This window comes from Onychomys torridus, chromosome 23, assembly GCF_903995425.1.
Source record: "Onychomys torridus chromosome 23, mOncTor1.1, whole genome shotgun sequence".
Lineage (NCBI taxonomy): Eukaryota > Metazoa > Chordata > Mammalia > Rodentia > Cricetidae > Onychomys > Onychomys torridus.
Genome location: NC_050465.1, coordinates 64,965,075 through 64,981,527, shown reverse-complemented (window position 1 = coordinate 64,981,527; position 16,453 = coordinate 64,965,075). Strand labels below are relative to the sequence as shown.

Genomic DNA, 16,453 nt, shown 5'->3' with positions numbered 1-16,453 from the left:
GGATAAATTATAAAAAATTAATATTAATATCTAATTGGCATTTAAGGGAAAGAAATACAAATTCTGTGCTGCATGTTAGTCAAGAAACATACTTTTCTTTTTTAAGATTATAATGGTACAAGTAAAAAATTCTTTGATTTGTATCATTTACTTAAACTAAAAGGTACATGGTGAAATAACACATTACAGCTTCTCAATTGAATTGTTTGCTGCCACCCATATTGAATTTGTTTTTTAGCAAGATTCATGATTTCAAAACTCCAAAAGAAACACAAGGTTTATATAAACCTGAGAATGAGCAAAACAATCTCGTCTTTTAAATAATCCTGGATGGATGATGCTATGCCATAAACAATGCTGGGGCTGAGAAATTGATGGAGGCATAGCAAACTAGCTGTCTGACAATCATGACTCACCCTGCCTTTTCCCACCATGCCTTTCCTCCATGTTCCTTAAATGCTTGAACTGCTTTCTGTAGTAAAGATATCTGAGAAAACGCATTCATTCTTTAGAGCAGGTAATCTCCCAGAAGACTTATTTGTGAAACTGAACAGAATAAAAAATATCACCATTCGGAATTCCTTGTGAGGCTATACAGTGTGGTAGGCATAAAACATATAAAGAGAAAGAAACAAGAACCTTGGCTTTATAGAATGTTTACACTCAATAGACTATAAAGATAATCAATATTTTAAATAAACTGAATATCAGATATAATGGAAAAATACACAAAATATAGTTTAATCATGGGGGGAAACATATATAAGTCATTACAGAGAAAGTAACAGTTGGTCTTGGACTTTGTAGAAATGAAAATTTCCTGTACAGAGTGATTTGTTAAAAAACATACCTCTAAGAACAGGGAATTTTACTCATAAGTAAGGTAAGAGTAGGATTGGCTTATCTAGAGAAGTCCATAGTTAGCATCTGCTGTGAACATCCTGATAATGCTTTGTGGGTACACTAGGAACAGATAGTAAAGATCCATGCTATTGAACTCACCTCCGGGTGAGGAGCACAGTGGCATGATCTGATAAAATCATGGGAATTGCGTGTCAAGTAAGGAAAGCCTGGAAGAAGCAGGAAGGGTTGACTTAAGAGGTGGAGGCTGTGTGAAGCCAGGATCCCCTACAAATGTCCCTGTGGAGATGGTGGCAGCCAGAAGTAGACCAGTAGAGGTATAGGTTAATGGGGATGGTGAGAGTCAGACATAGGCCAGACAGACATCAGGGTTGAGACAAAGAGAACAAACTAATAAAGCTTTTTCACTTGAGCCTCAAGATGAACAGCATGGAAGAAACCACTGAGTCAGTGTGGGCATGGGTAGTATGCAGGCAGAAGTTTTCCGGGCCTACCCGGGCCCTGCAGTCCTGTGGCCTGCTTATAAAATAATCACACAGAGGCTTAATATTATTTATAACTGCTTGGACATTTAACTCAGGCTAAATACTGACTAGCTTTTACACTTAACTCAGCCCATTTCTGTTCATCTATATGTCACCACGTGTTCCCTGGCTTTACCTGTGTGCCATTACATGCTGCTCCCTGGAGAGTGGGCTGGCATGTCCTCTCTCAGTCTTCCCCTTCCCAGATTTCTCCTTATCCGCTTATCCTGCCTACACTTCCTTCCTGGTTACTGGTTAATCAGTGCTTTATTAAACTAGTGTACCAAAACATTATCCCACAGCAGTAGTAGGAATTCTTGATGGTACCTCTGAAGGGATGCATATAGATAGATATATTCAGTCTAGCAACTGGAGGGTAAGTGAATTTCATGACTTAGTATTCAACACAATTAGAATAAGGAATAGAGGGGGGAGAGTCGAGATACATCATCATTTAATGTGTGAAGAGGACAACACACACACACACACACACACACACACACACACACACACACACACTGATAATTAATGAAAAAAGAGAATTTGAAAGGTGTGGTGATATTTGAACAAATAAAATTTGCCTGAAGATCAGAGGCCAGGACAAGCCACTAGATTAAATATAGAGGCCAGACAGTGGTGGCACACACCTTTAATCCTAGCACTAGGGAGGCAGAGGCAGAGATCCCTCTGGATTTCTGTGAATTCAAGGCCACACTGGGCTACATAAGATTAATTCAGTCTAAAAGAGAAACAGAGCCAGGCAATGGTAGCACATACCTTTAATTTCAGCACTTGAGACCACACACCTTTAATCCCAGCACTAGGAAGGCTAAGACAGGAGGTGATATGGTTGGCCACAGAAAGGCATATAAGGCAGGGGGAGACAGGAACTCAAGCTCTTTGGCTGAGTACTCAGAGGCATTCAGTCTGAGGATTCATGGAGACATAATCTTGGCCCTCTCTTTCAGGGTAAAGAGTTGGTGAGGTAAGAGGTGGTGGCTGTGGCTTGTTCTGCTTCTCTGATCTTTCAGCTTTCACCTTGATATCTGGCTCCAGGTTTATATTATAAGACCAATTAGGATTTGTGCAACACTAAGGAGAGGTATATGGGACTATTTGGAATGAAGGAAGACAATGTGAAAAAAATGATTTAATTATTTGACCTAAAATAAAAGATAATATTTTAGCCAGGCAGCAGTGGCACATGCCTTTAATCCCAGCAGTTGGGAGGCAGAGCCAGGCAGATCTCTGTGAGTTTAAGGCCAATCCAATCTCACTTCTTACAGAGTGAGATCCAGGACAGGCACCAAAACAACATAAAGAAACCCTGTCTCAAAAAAAAACCAAACAAACAAAAATATTTTTAAATGATCTGAGACCACAACAATATGAAGAAGCTAGTAGATGACCATTAATGAATTATCACGGAGGAATGTGTCTGGGAAACATGGAAAATCATAGCCTATATAGCAAAGGGTAATAGCAAAGGTTAGGGATGGAGGATCACCACTGAGAAGGCACATGAAGGTAAATTTGTGGAGCAGGAAATTGGATGCAGTTATGTAACAGATAAGAATTTGGGCAGGGGAGTAAGTATGCATAGAAAGTCTTTCAACTTCCATCTGAGTGAGCAAGAAAGAAGAGATGCAGCATCACAGTTAGATGAGACCTCCTGGTTAATTAGGTAACCCAGTCTTAATGAGCTGGAGAAAAATGTACTCCTAACCATTAGGAAGATCCCATTCTATTACTGTAGACTGTAAACACAAGATTAAGGGCATTTCTAAAGTTGTAAGTATAATATTCAGTGAAATATCAAATTATTTATGCAATCAAATGGTAGTAGTGGTATTTCAGCACAAATGATTTAAGAAGACATGGACAGTGCTTGGAAACATGGGAATTAGGCTAAGTTAACTCAGGAAACATGTCAATGAAAGTACTAGCAGGCCCCGAAACTGACTTCTAACAATGGTGGCTTCAGTTCCTCTTACAACTTTGGGACCAGATAGAAATCTGAAGGATTAGAGGAAAAGTGATGGGTTTGCAGAGATTACAGGTAAAAGAGGTGGATCTCAATGAAAGACAGGAAACTATTAACTGTTATTTCTCCATTTTTCTTATGAGAATGATATTAATTAGCAATTCATTTGCTTTAGTGTAAATGCAAAGAAGATGTAAAGCCCCATTTGAGTCTAAGGACAGAAAAATGCAGAGACCATGAGAAAAGTTAGATCTCTCTCTATTCATTTTATGCTGCATGTTTCTGATCTTCATTTAGCTATGATCAAGGACTGATAGTATGAGAGAAATAAGAGTGGGTTATGGGGGTGAGCAGGATCATAGTACATTCTACATATGGATTGAATTGTCAAAAATTAGAAATGGTGCAGTCACTGTAATTGAAAAGTCACATAACTTGAGATAACATACTCTCATACATATCATCAAAATGCTATTGGCAGGCACACATAGATCAGAAGTCACAGAGCATTGCTCACAAGAACCAATGCCAAAAATTCAGGGGTCTGGAAAAACCCATGGACCAAAACAGTAGGGAGGACAGTTCCTGCATCAGAGTTGATCCTGGGCCAGCCTTACCTGGTCCATAGCCATCTGGTGTTTTTAGTGGGAAGTGGCTGTCTGGTCAGGTTAGCATACCTAGTCAAGAGACCTGACAGATTAGGGAAGTCTGCAGTGGGAACTCTCACAGGTTGATGCCTGTGGAAGCTACAATTGTAATAATTGAGCCATTTTCATCAACGTTCTCCTGTGTTTTCTAATTCTTAGCCTGGGAGCTTCTGAACACAGAAATGTCTCCCACATAAATCTGAGGCCACAATAAATGTCTTCAAATTCATACAATAAAATAATCCAGCTGTTTTGCTACATGGATGATTTTTATCAAATGGATTAAAGGAAGAGATTTGTTCAGCAGCTCTTTAACTTGTCTGGGTATTTGGGAGAATTGTGGTTTATTCAAATTTGCTTTCCAAATATTGACTTTAGTAGCCAATAATTGGATAGTACATGGGAAAGCAATACACATCTACTATCACATTCATGGAGCACTCAGGATTCTTTGCTACCTCTTAAGATTCCCGTCACCAAGGGCATACACCTTGTATGATTTCCTCTCTAAGAAGCTGGGCTGTGACTATGATGGTACCTGATTAAGCCTATGACCAAGCTACATGGTATATAAAACAACAAAGGGATTTTCCAGTTGTAGTAAAGGTTTCCAACAAGTTGACTGACTTAGTCAACACTGAATAAATCTAGGCGGGCCTGTACTATTCAGGTGAGATCTTTAAAAGGGCCAGGTCTTAGGTTTGGGAAATGGCTCAATAAGTAAGGTGCTGATGACCTAAGTTTATATCCCCAGAGTCTACATAAAACCCAGTGCAGTGAAAAAGGTTTTTGCAATTTGTATACTCCTCTCCAACGATGGTAGGCAGACATGGAAATTTTGGAAGCACAGAAGTCAGGTAGCCTGGTGAACAGGAGAGATTCTTCCTCAAACAAGGAAAAAGTCAAAGATTGACACTCCAAGTTATCACTGGACCTTCAGGTGTGTGAATTGGCATGTACACAGCTATACTTATGCAGGCAGACATGCAAACACACACATACATACATACACATACTTACACATACCACATTATAAATGCACACACCACAATATATATATATTTTAAAAATGACCAGATGTCTGAAAGGGAAGAATCAAGAATCAGCTTGTCCGGAACTTGTCTGTTCTCTTTGATGGAACAAGCTACTGTGTGTTCCAAAATTATATTGATATAACTTTTAACATGACATAAGCTTTGGCAGGAATCCGAAGCCTCAGAAGAAACCCCAAATCGTGTTGGTATCCTTAACGACAGCCTTCAAGGATCCTGAGAAGACTTATTTAACCAATGTATACTTTGAAATAATAACAATGTGTTGTATTAAGCCACAGTATTTGTGGTGATTTATTCCCAGCAATAGAAAAGCCCGAAAAATCCATCCCCAATCACAATAGATCCTCATAACAACTTTGGGCCTGTTGATGCATCAAGGAAGAATCTATTTGTTTCAAGAACACATATCATGAGCTGTTCTATAATTCTGGGCACTGGGAAAAGCTAGACCAATGTTAGACTCATTTGAAGATATTAGATCAGACCATTAATAGGGCAGCTAGTGTTTTGTATTAGAGCCCCAGCCATGGCAAGAACAGAGAGAAAAACACAATGCACAAATATTTCACTTGCAAACAGTTCCATTCATGAGCCTTGGGGTTCATTTAGAGAGCAATCACACACAGTAGTTGTACAGACCCATCTCCATCTAAACAGTGCCTGGTTGACAGATGGCTTTTACTCTAGGAAGTCAAGCAGCATGTGATTCTGCCAACCTGGAAAGAGAAATCCAGGAATGAAGGCCTTCCATAACAACCTCATACTTTCCATACTCACTTAATGAACAGGAACTATCCCATGTTAACAGGGTGGAGAACTCTAAAGGTTTCTTTGTGCTTTATTACTATAGGCTAAGTGGGGCTTAGTGCACATATTCAAAGCATTCTTGAAGGACAGGTGCTTATTGTTATGTGCATAGAAGTAACAAGAGGTCAGTGGCAGTGATCCCAAGAAGTCCATCAAAAAGCCACAGCTGTATCCTTTGTAGCAGCAAACATCCTTGGGAATTCTATAGGCTTCCCACCCATTTTTAGTTTTGGTTAACTCATTCTCTAATAATAGATGATAGATAGATAGATAGATAGATAGATAGATAGATAGATAGATGAGTGGGCGGGCAGACAGAGAGAGAGAGAGAGAGAGAGAGAGAGAGAGAGAGAGAGAGAGAGGAAGATACTGAATTAGGAGGGGATGTCCTTAGAGGGAGACTAGAGGTGGGAGAAGAGAAATGGGGGGTGGTCTGTATAATCAAAATGCATTGTGTACAAGTATTAACTTCTCAGAACAAATAAAACAATTTTAAAACTGTTGGGGAGAGAGGAAATGATGAGTGTGAAAAAACACATAAAAAGCCTATAAATCCAGACAGGGCTCAGCAGGTACACTGAAGGCTTAAGCATCCATATTTTATGAGGCTCTACTATCTCATTTCTTCTCAAAGCTTAGGTGGGAAAGCCTAAGAAGTCTTGTTATTAACCAGTCTCTGCTAGTAACTTAGCTCCTTCTGAGGGAGAAAGAGAAGCAAGGCTACAGAGCACTTAAGATGTGCCATATAGTAAGTCAGGCACTTCACAACTGCACTCTGCCTCATTCTTTCTGCCAAGTTTTAAGATGCCTACTTCTCTGTGGCTCATTAACAAGTCACAAATTTGCCTGGTTTAAAAAAAAAATCAATACTATTTCTTAGCTCACACTGTTACAGACCAGAACCCTGGGGACATTCAGAAACCAAAAGGCTAAGCTGCCTGCTCAGAAACGGGATCTTTTCATTACCAGCATCCAAAGAGTAACAAACACATGGATTAAAATGTGTGAAACTATTTTTTCCTAGCTAAACAATTAGCTGCAGAGAAAAACAAACAAACAAAAACAAAACAACAACAATAATACAAACTTCTGTGACTGTCAAGGCAGGTTTTCCAGTATTCAGAATCTTTCCTTACATTATTGCTTGCTCTGATTTGGAGCAATTCAAACAGCCTAAGATGAAGAATTAGACAGAAGGTTAATTACAAGTAACAGGACTACTTCTGTTGGTCAAATCCCAAACACAGCACAGTAGACACACTCAAAGTGTTTATTGAATATGTGGGGGTTTGAAAAAATAACATCATGAAGAAGTCTATTTTTCCTTCTCTGACAGCCTTTATGGAGGGTTTTGTCTTGGTTTTTTAAGACACTGATGTTAGACAGAAATTCTTATTTACTTGATTCTTGGTCAATGATACATTCCTGATAATGAGGGACAATTTGCAAACATTGCAAAAGGTATTCTTCTTCCCATGTGTGAGTCAAAATATATAATTCCACACTGGGTATAGAAGTCCATCACTTTAATGTCAGCATTTGGAAGAAGGTGAAGGGAAGGACTCTAGGCCCAGCCTGAGTTATATTAGACACTGAAAAAATTTAATTAAATTAAAGGTAAGACTCTACCAATCATTTCTGAAAGAGGGCATCAGAAACTAAGATAATTGTACCAATTTAAAAAAAAAGATTTCTCTTTTTTTTGGTAAAGAAATAGTCATAGGATGACATCATTAGTGAAACATTGAAAACAACCTGAAGAAAAAGATCAAATGTGTGCTAGAGAGATTGAGTTGTTTTGGTGATGTTGTCTTTAAGATGCTTAAAGTTAAAAACAAAACAAAACAAGTGTTTTATTTCTCGTACTAAGCAATATATAATGACCTATTGATGAAAACTTATTAAACCTGGGGAACATGTATTAATGCCTGAGTATTACTAATAGATTATCACACACCAATTGTTACTTATATATTTTTAATATTCAAACATTTTTTAAACTTGGGGTTGTAGAGATAGATCATCAGTTAAGAGTACTGGTTGCTCTTTAAAGAACTGAGGTTTCTTCCCAGCCCCCCACATGGCAACTCACAAGTATCTGTAACTCCAGATCCAGGTAATCCACTGCCCTCTTTGACCTCTCTGGCACTAGGCATGCAAATGGTACACACACATGCAGGCAGGCAGAAAACTTATACACACAAAAAAAATTGAATGAATAAAAATATTTACACTTGTCATTATTGTGTAGGTTTTAATATGCATATGTTGTAGGATAGCTAAATTGAAATGATAAAAATGAATGATTTAATGTAGTTATGTTTTCATAGTGAAAACATGAACTCTGGGCTGGAGATATGGTTCAGTGGTTAAGAACACATGCTACTCTTGCTAAGAATCCAGGTTCAGTTCCTAGCATTCACAAGTTCGCTCACACCCATCCGTGTCTCCAATTCCAGGAGATTGAAATCCCTCTTCTGGCCACCTAGGCACTACATCAAGTGGTGTACATACATCCAAGTAAAGCACTCCTATACACATATAAACTAAAACTAAATAAATTTTGAAATAAATAAAGAAAACAGTAATATCTGTTCTCTGTGGTGTGTACTGTGATTGACTCAGTTACCATTAATTTGCAGTGAATCTCTTGAAGTGCTCACCCCATCTAGTTTAAACTCGTATCCTTCGATGATATTCCCTCAACTCTATCTCCTGGTAACATTCATTCTACTCAGCTTCTATGAGGTCAGTTACAATGCACTCCAATATAAGTGAGATGCTATGGAACTTGTATTTCTATGCTTGATTTATTTCACTTAACATGTTATCTTTCAGATTCCTCCACATTGCAGAAAAAGTTAATTAATGAAAAAATATTCTGCTGTGTCTATAGAGTAGGCTGATTCAATAACTTGATAATTATGAATAATTATACAGTAAAGGAGTGCACACAATGATTTTTACATGTGTATCCTGTAGTGAGAATTCTAGCTCCCACTGCAGCTTTATTTTCAAGTTTTAAGGAACTCCCATGCTATTTTCCATAACATCTGCACCACTTAACATCACCACTAGCAGTGTACAAAATGTCCCCTTTCTCCACATTCTTGCCAGCACTTTGCACCTATCATGTTTTTATAGTAGCCATTGATGTTCCATGGTGGAGAGCAGGTGAATGTATCTTCTCTTTCCCTTCCACATTTGTTTTGAATACCTGTGACACGAGGACTGTACTAACAACATTTAATAGTGTATTAAACTTATATTTCTGTAGCAATTTATTTTTTTCATGCCCGCAATTAGCATTGACACACAAGGTCATCATAAAGCTCTGAGGAAGGAATAGTACTATCCTATTTTGGTATGGTAGATGTTATCTCAAAGTTTAAAAAGAAAAGTCTCATTTTGTCACTTGCATCTTGACCCTGGGAGCAATGCCTTGACCATGGCAAGGCAGTGTTTCATTGTGTTTAAGGAAGAATGGGTTCTTTAGAGAAAGGGTGATAACCAAGGTAAAGCTACACAGCTGCTCTTTTGGTTGAAGAACTTCTTCTGTTGTTCTTTCTAAAGAACTCCTTTTTTATAGTTTGATGATTGCCAGCTTATGTTAGCCACTGACACAGTTTTAGAGGCATTACTTTGGTAGAAGATCCTGTTTGGACAGCCAATGTATATTTGAATGTGATAGAACAACTTTTAAATGCCAAATCTTACTTTTCCTCTTTTTTGTGATGTTTGTGTGTGTGTGTGTGTGTGTGTGTGTGTGTGTGTGTGTGTGTTCAAATTTCTTTCCTTTTCTCAATTCTGAAAGCTATTTTTGCTAACATCCACTTCCTTTTACTTTTGTCCACAGGGAAGTAATAATCCTCTCTTTAAATAGCAGTTGGTTACCATGGAAATCATTCTAATGCCCTTGAATCAATATTGTGATTTTGCTGACATTTCAGGTAAAAAAGAAAAGACAGGCTAAGATGTGTAAAAAAAAAAAAAAATCACATTTTCTTCTGTTATAATGTTGACAGAAAGGAGTTGGTAAAGAAAACATGAGCTCTGTAATAAACTCCAGCGAGCTCCTGGTTATAAAGTACTGAGGATTCATAAAAGATTAATCTACATATTTAAATAATTTTGGATTTGAGTATGGACATATGTACACATGCTTCCAAAAGTCCAACTCAAGAGTTTTCTTCCCATCTCTGAAGTGGGTCCTGATTCAACCTTGTCCTTATTATTCTAATAACTTATTAGAAGACAGTCAGGTGCAGATAGCTTTGCAATTGTCCCTTTCTCATGAGCTCCAAAGAGAAAGGTAAATTTGCATAGAAAGTACTACTCTGCCATTTATAGGATCCAAACCATCATCCAGTTTATGTAAGACCCTTATATACCCACACAGCTGAGGGCTTTCCAGTCCATCCTGAGAGTTCCCTTCTAAAGAGAAATGTTGGATTTGGGTCTGGTAGTCCATAAGCTGCAGAGCCCAGCAAGTAATTTTTATAAGTGACTATTTAGCTTAAGTCCTTGCCACAGAAACTGAGCCTTTTTCACAGGTCTGCCTTCAAAAAACAAAAGCAATTATCAAAGGGCTACTCTCTGTTTGATGACTGTCCCTGAAGAACCCTTGATGCTTAGTCAGTGAAGGACCCTGAGAGAGAACAATGGCTTTCAGCAACTGGCCATTCAATACATTACAAGTGGATGAAGATGTGTTCCATTTTAAGGTAACTGACAGTCATCCAGGCATTGCTTCTAAGAGCAGGTGATCGTGACTGTGCACCTAGTTTCACTCTCCATATTCCCTCCTCTTGTCAGGAACCTGAAGTGAGGATCCTACAATACTTCTAAGATTTGGCTGCATGGCATGGCCTTGTGGCATAGCTCTTACCATTTCTGCAGCCTGAGTTATCTTGAAATTTTCTCTGCAGCCCAGGCTTGTCTTGAACTTGGGACTTCCCAATCTCAGTCTCCTAAATGCTATGAGGGCAGCATGTCCCACTATGTCCACTTTTCCTTTTGTTTTTGAATCACTCTAGATTACATTCAGGATGTATTATTCAGAGATTCCTATCTTGAATCTATAATTTTCTTTGGAAAACAACCAGATATAATCAGTTTTGTAGTTCTGGTAGTAGAGACAGAAGATTGTTGATTTTTGGACATAGGATCACACAGAATAAAGAGAAGGAAAGACTCATGCTTAAGTATTTGATAAAATTTAAGAATAGTGTTTAAAAATTTCAAAATTCCTATCCTCCAGCTCTTATTAATAAAGAAACTAAACATCTGTTGCTTCTAAAAGCATAACTGTGTTGTGCTACAAGGTGCAGGCTCAGAATCACGAGAAAAGCAGTCCAAATTCATGAGAAAAGGGGTCCAAATTCTAGGGGATATTCAGAAGGTAAGGAAAAAATAGAGTCTTCTCAGAAAATAAAGAGACACTTGTATACACACACACACTCACACATACACACACACACACACACACACACACACACACACACACACACGTGCAACAAATGCCCACTACTGTATATTTCTCTGTAGATAATCAATTGCAAGCTGTTTTAAAAATTAGCAACAAAATAGATAATAAGTAAATCCTTGTGGTAAATATTTCTCTCTGTAAAAGTAGTGTTTTCCTTAAAATTGGATGCCATGGAAATGAGTCAAAATAAAACATGGAAAATATATCCTGAAAATGCAGTGAGTACTCTATACTATGGTTTCCAGATCTCACACTTACATACACACATGATGTTTTTGCTGCTGTACTCTAGGTGTGGACAAACATGAAATTAAAGAGGAAAACTGTCCTTTTAAAATGGAAGGATTAGTTCTATTTCCTGGTATTGATCTGCGTTATTTATCAGTTCACTGAGGTTAGATCTGGGCAGCAAGAAGGAGAAAGATGTGAGAAAAGAGAAGGGAGAGGTGCCATGTTACCACCAGGCATCTTATCTCTCAAACTACATGTGAACTCCTGGGTAAAGACTCAGGACAGAATCTTCATGAAGAACTGGAAATCTCTGCTGGTAAAGAATTGTAAGTTAAGAAAAAGATGACATGGCTTCCTCTCAATACAGACGGACCTGAAACGTAATACTCTGGGGCTCAGGGAAGCTTCCAACTCAGGGATGGTCAGGGCAGAAGAAAGACCATAGGGCTAGACAGAGATTTTCTGTTGACTCACCAGTGGCAGACCTTGAGGCATGCCTTACAACTGACATACAAACATCCAGTTGGCTTGGAACAAGAGACACAATACTGTGTTCCTCAAAATTAAAGCGCTGAAAACTTAAGCCAGTGTGATTGTTTTGGGGAGGTGGTGTATTTGGGAGGTAATAAGGACCCAAGGTCAGAGCCTTTATAGACAAGATTATTTAACTTTTTACACTCAGTTCCATCTCATAGAAGGCAGGAATATCAGAAGACAAGATTCCAAAACCTTGTGGGGAGCTCTAGTCAGAGATCATGTTGGCTCCTGAGCATTTCAGCAGAGCTGGAGAAATGAACTTCCACTCTTCATAAACCAGCCAACCAATGGCAATTCGTTACAACAGCGTGAATTGGGATAGCTGTGTCAAAGCTCACTTACAGCTCCACTTCGACTGAGGGGCTTTTGGGAAAAGCCCAAGTAAGCTATGAGCTTCTTTATTCTAGAAGACGTAATGGATTTGTGAGATATTAGGCTAATGTGACCCAATATATATTCATAGACCGACAGTAGCTATGCTTAATTTGTGTATCTCATAACTGAGAGGGGAAAATAAGAAGGGAAGAAATAAGATTTACAAAGGAAGCAGAGACTGAAGGGCTTAACTGATACATATATGCAAGGAAGGAAATAATGTAAAAAATGGTCATTTCTGAAAGGTATGACCATAAATTTTTCTTCATATATTCCCCACACTAAAATCTTCCTCAGAAAATTTTCTAACGATCACGTAACGTGTCTTTTAGTTATGTAAATAGCAAATTAATACAAGTAAAAGAATATAAATAGTAGATACACTTCTAGGCAAACATAATTTTTGAATGATTCAAAGCCTTAAAAGGACCGTAAAGCTTACAAATCACCTTGTCCACTTTTGTTGTTTTTGTACTGGGGCTGAACTTGTGACTTTGCACTTGCTACTGAAAGCACTCTGCTACCCAGCTACATCACCTGTATTATCTGGCTTTTCTGGGTGAGCATATTAAGTACGATTGGGTGTTATGTGACAACACACCATAATGCCTCCTACCCTTGATGTTTCTTTCCTGGGACCCAGCAGAAGGAAACAGGTTCCCAGAAGCTGAAGCCCTTGGAGATGACAGGGAAGTGGGCACGGTGGGTTTACCTTCGGCCCTCTCCAGAGGTCTCCCACTTTTACTGGCTGCAGTGCTGTTGACTGTCTCCGATGAGGTGCTAAGCTTGGTGCTGGGGTCACGCTTGGGCTTGGGAGGTGGTTGTCTCCGGGATCCACAGCTACTCTCATCCTCAGTGCCCCCGACGGAGTGCAGGGACTGAGACCTCACAGTGAATCCACTGGAGCAGGGATGCGGGAGTCTGTCCTGAGGAGCAGGCATCGTCATGAACCCCATGCGGAAGTGTTTGCCTGCGTAGCTGGCGTCCTGGCTTCGCCCTACTTCTCCCCCTATGCTGTAAGAGAAAGCAGAGACCACCTGTGAGGAGAAAAGCAGCCAAGATAGTCTTGAAAGCATAGATACCACCAGCCTGTTCATGAGAGGTGAAAATTCTCACTGGTGAAGACGTACACAAAGGGTTGACATTCAAACCAGTCTACATTGGTATGAAAGCAGTCAATACTTTTAAGTCAAATTCTGAAAGTTAAAACCCAAACATGTTTATTCGAGTCAGAAAGTTGTACGTGTCTACAGGTACCTTCACTTCCCAAGGAACCTATTACCCTAAGGGAGAAAATCTTGCATAACAGACTTTATCTTCAACCACTCATTTTTTTTTTTAAGGACTTAGAGGTGAATCTTGTCCCGTGACCTGAAAAGTAGACAAACATTTGGGGACTATATTCCCTGGACCAGCTCCTGTTAGGTGACTGGATGCCATTTTTTCTCAAAAACCGTCCCTAATTGCCTGTTTCACACGTTGACAAAAATGTCATAAGTAAGAGCAGGAAAGAGTCTGTTAATAAGCACTCGAAAGAGAGAACGAAGATGGGAAAGGGAAAGGCTGGGGAGGACCAACAAGGCAGTGGGAACGGAGAGAGAACAGGAGAGAGGGGAAAAGGAAGATAGAGTGGGAGAAGGGAGAAGACCAGGAATGAAACCTGGAAAGAGAGGAGAGGAAGGGAGTGTGGGAGGGAAGAAGGGAAAGGAGGAAGGAAGAAAGGAGAACAAGCTAAGAAGGCAGACAGGAAGACAACTCTATTGAGGAAGACAGAGGCAGACAAGCACGCTGGAAGAAGGGGAGAAGAAACACGTTTAAAGCTGATGACTGAACTGTCTGTCCTTCTGTTTTCTAGAAACATCCGCATCCCATGATATTCAAAATGCAGTACCAAAAAGCAGCAAGCCCCACTTCATGGAGTAGGAGCATTTAACGAAGTATAAAAAGACCCGATCCTGATATGACTCTACTTCCTAAGTATTGAGGGTGTAAAACCTTTCCAAATTTACTATTTTTCAAGTTTCACATGGGAAAATATGAGGATTTACAAAAATGTAGTTTGAAGTTCAGTTAGTCACAGAGGGAAGACTTCTTGGGATCTCTTTCTGTGCTGTACATAATGGTGACTCTTTATGAAGAAAACATCATGAATATGTATGTGAACTTTTAGAAGAGAGATTTTCCTAGAGCTTTCTCTGTCTATCAAGCTCATTCACTAAAAGGAAAAGCTAAAGGAAAAATCACGTATAAAATATTTGCATTTCACTGAAATGTGTGAACTGTGAAAAGAAATTCAGTGTATGAATTTTGTAAGCTTGCTTTGTCTGCCTTTCTAGTATATAGATTTATTTAGAAATATTAAACCTTGATTTTTATCTTAATTTCCATAAATGGTGCAATTCAAAGTAAGATTTGAATTCTATTTATCATATCTTTCATAGCATTATGATATTCATTATAATTTTAAATTTTCAGGCTGGGGAATGTGCCTCCATAGTAGAGCACTTCTCTTACATAGATGAGTTCCTAGGTTCAATTTCAAACACCAATAAATAAGTAAAAAATGAATAAATCAATGAATAAACGAGTAAATAAATTTTGAAAATCAAATTCAAATAGGAACAATAATGGGAAATGAAACGTTTTCCATCTTCAACTAGGGCGGTGATTCTTAATCTTCCTAATGCTGTGACTCCTTAATATGGCTCTTCATGTTGTGGTGACCCCACCATAAAATTGTTTTCATTGCAACTTTGTAACTATAGTTTTGCTACTGTCATGAATCGTAATATAAATATCTGATCTGCCACCCCAAGGGGTTGTGACTCACAGGTAGAGAACTGATGTACTTGGGACTTATGAGAATTACATGTATGTTGTAGGGAAAGCCAGAAGACCCAACACGATCCTTAGAGTTTGATTCTGACACTAACTCACAACAATTTGCTACTCCAAAATAAATAATATTTCTGTCATTTTTTTGCTGAATATTTTGAGTTAATGTTTAGTAACGTGATGGCAACGATAAAGCAGGGCAATGGACCTGCAAGACTCAGGTGGCCTCAGCATGTCAACTAAGTGATTTTCATATAGGTACAGGAAGCATCCTGTTTAATTCTACGCATTTTAATTTCTATGTTTGCTTCAAGACCATCAATCAAGGCATAAATGAGAAGCTTTCTCAGATCGTTTTGAGAAAAAAAATCATTAAGAATTTCTGGGAAAGTGGGCTTAGTGGTGGGGAGAGGAGTCTCAAGCATCTGGGAAGATTTCACTCTGCAATGACATGTCTTTGATGTTCCCCACAGAAGATGAGATATTTGATTTAATCTAACTTTGCCTTAAATTATTTTCATCTGCATGTCTCTTCTTCATTTCCATTGTATCACTGAACAGAAGCTGCTTTAAAGATTTATTTAGACAGCTGCCTCTTTGCCAGGAACATACTCACCTAGGGAGATCTATGCATGTGTTAATGCATACAGGCATTTATGAGACAGTTACTAGAAATAATTGTATCAGCAATTTATCTGTTACCTTTGACCTAAATAGAGCCTGCACATTTTCCCAGACAGATAATTAGCTCTGCTGCTCAGTGTCAGGATTATCTATTTATCAGCACAAAACAATTTTGGTTAATGCTGCTTTGCACAATAACGCTTCTTCCAAGTGAAATACAATGTGTGCTTCAAACAATAGCAGGTATAAAGATGCAAGTTTATTTCCACCTGGCAGTGAATACATAATGAAAACATGAAGCTAAGAGTGAGCTACATGTGCATAGGCTTTTGTTTGAGTCAAGGTTAAAGACAAGCGGTAAGGATGATGACACAGCTAATTGCAAGAGATTTAGAAGGGTGTTCAGTCCAAAGCACACTGAAGATCATGGAATGAGGCCTATAATCAGTTTCCGAATCTTCTGAATATCTAAGGGTTTTTATTAA

General features: G+C 38.7%; 1 protein-coding gene across 3 annotated transcripts in view; it reads right to left on the bottom strand.

The window, feature by feature from the left end:
* Nyap2 (neuronal tyrosine-phosphorylated phosphoinositide-3-kinase adaptor 2) overlaps nt 1-16,453 on the bottom strand; it is a 280,606-nt gene that overhangs the window by 154,791 nt on the left and 109,362 nt on the right. For 2 of the 3 annotated variants that reach the window (XM_036172982.1, XM_036172984.1), the window contains one exon: nt 13,222-13,523. In XM_036172982.1, the coding sequence (XP_036028875.1) occupies nt 13,222-13,523 (302 nt within the window). Of the gene's footprint in view, nt 1-13,125; nt 13,524-16,453 lie in introns of all 3 variants that reach the window. The other variant, XM_036172983.1, reaches the window with a different exon arrangement.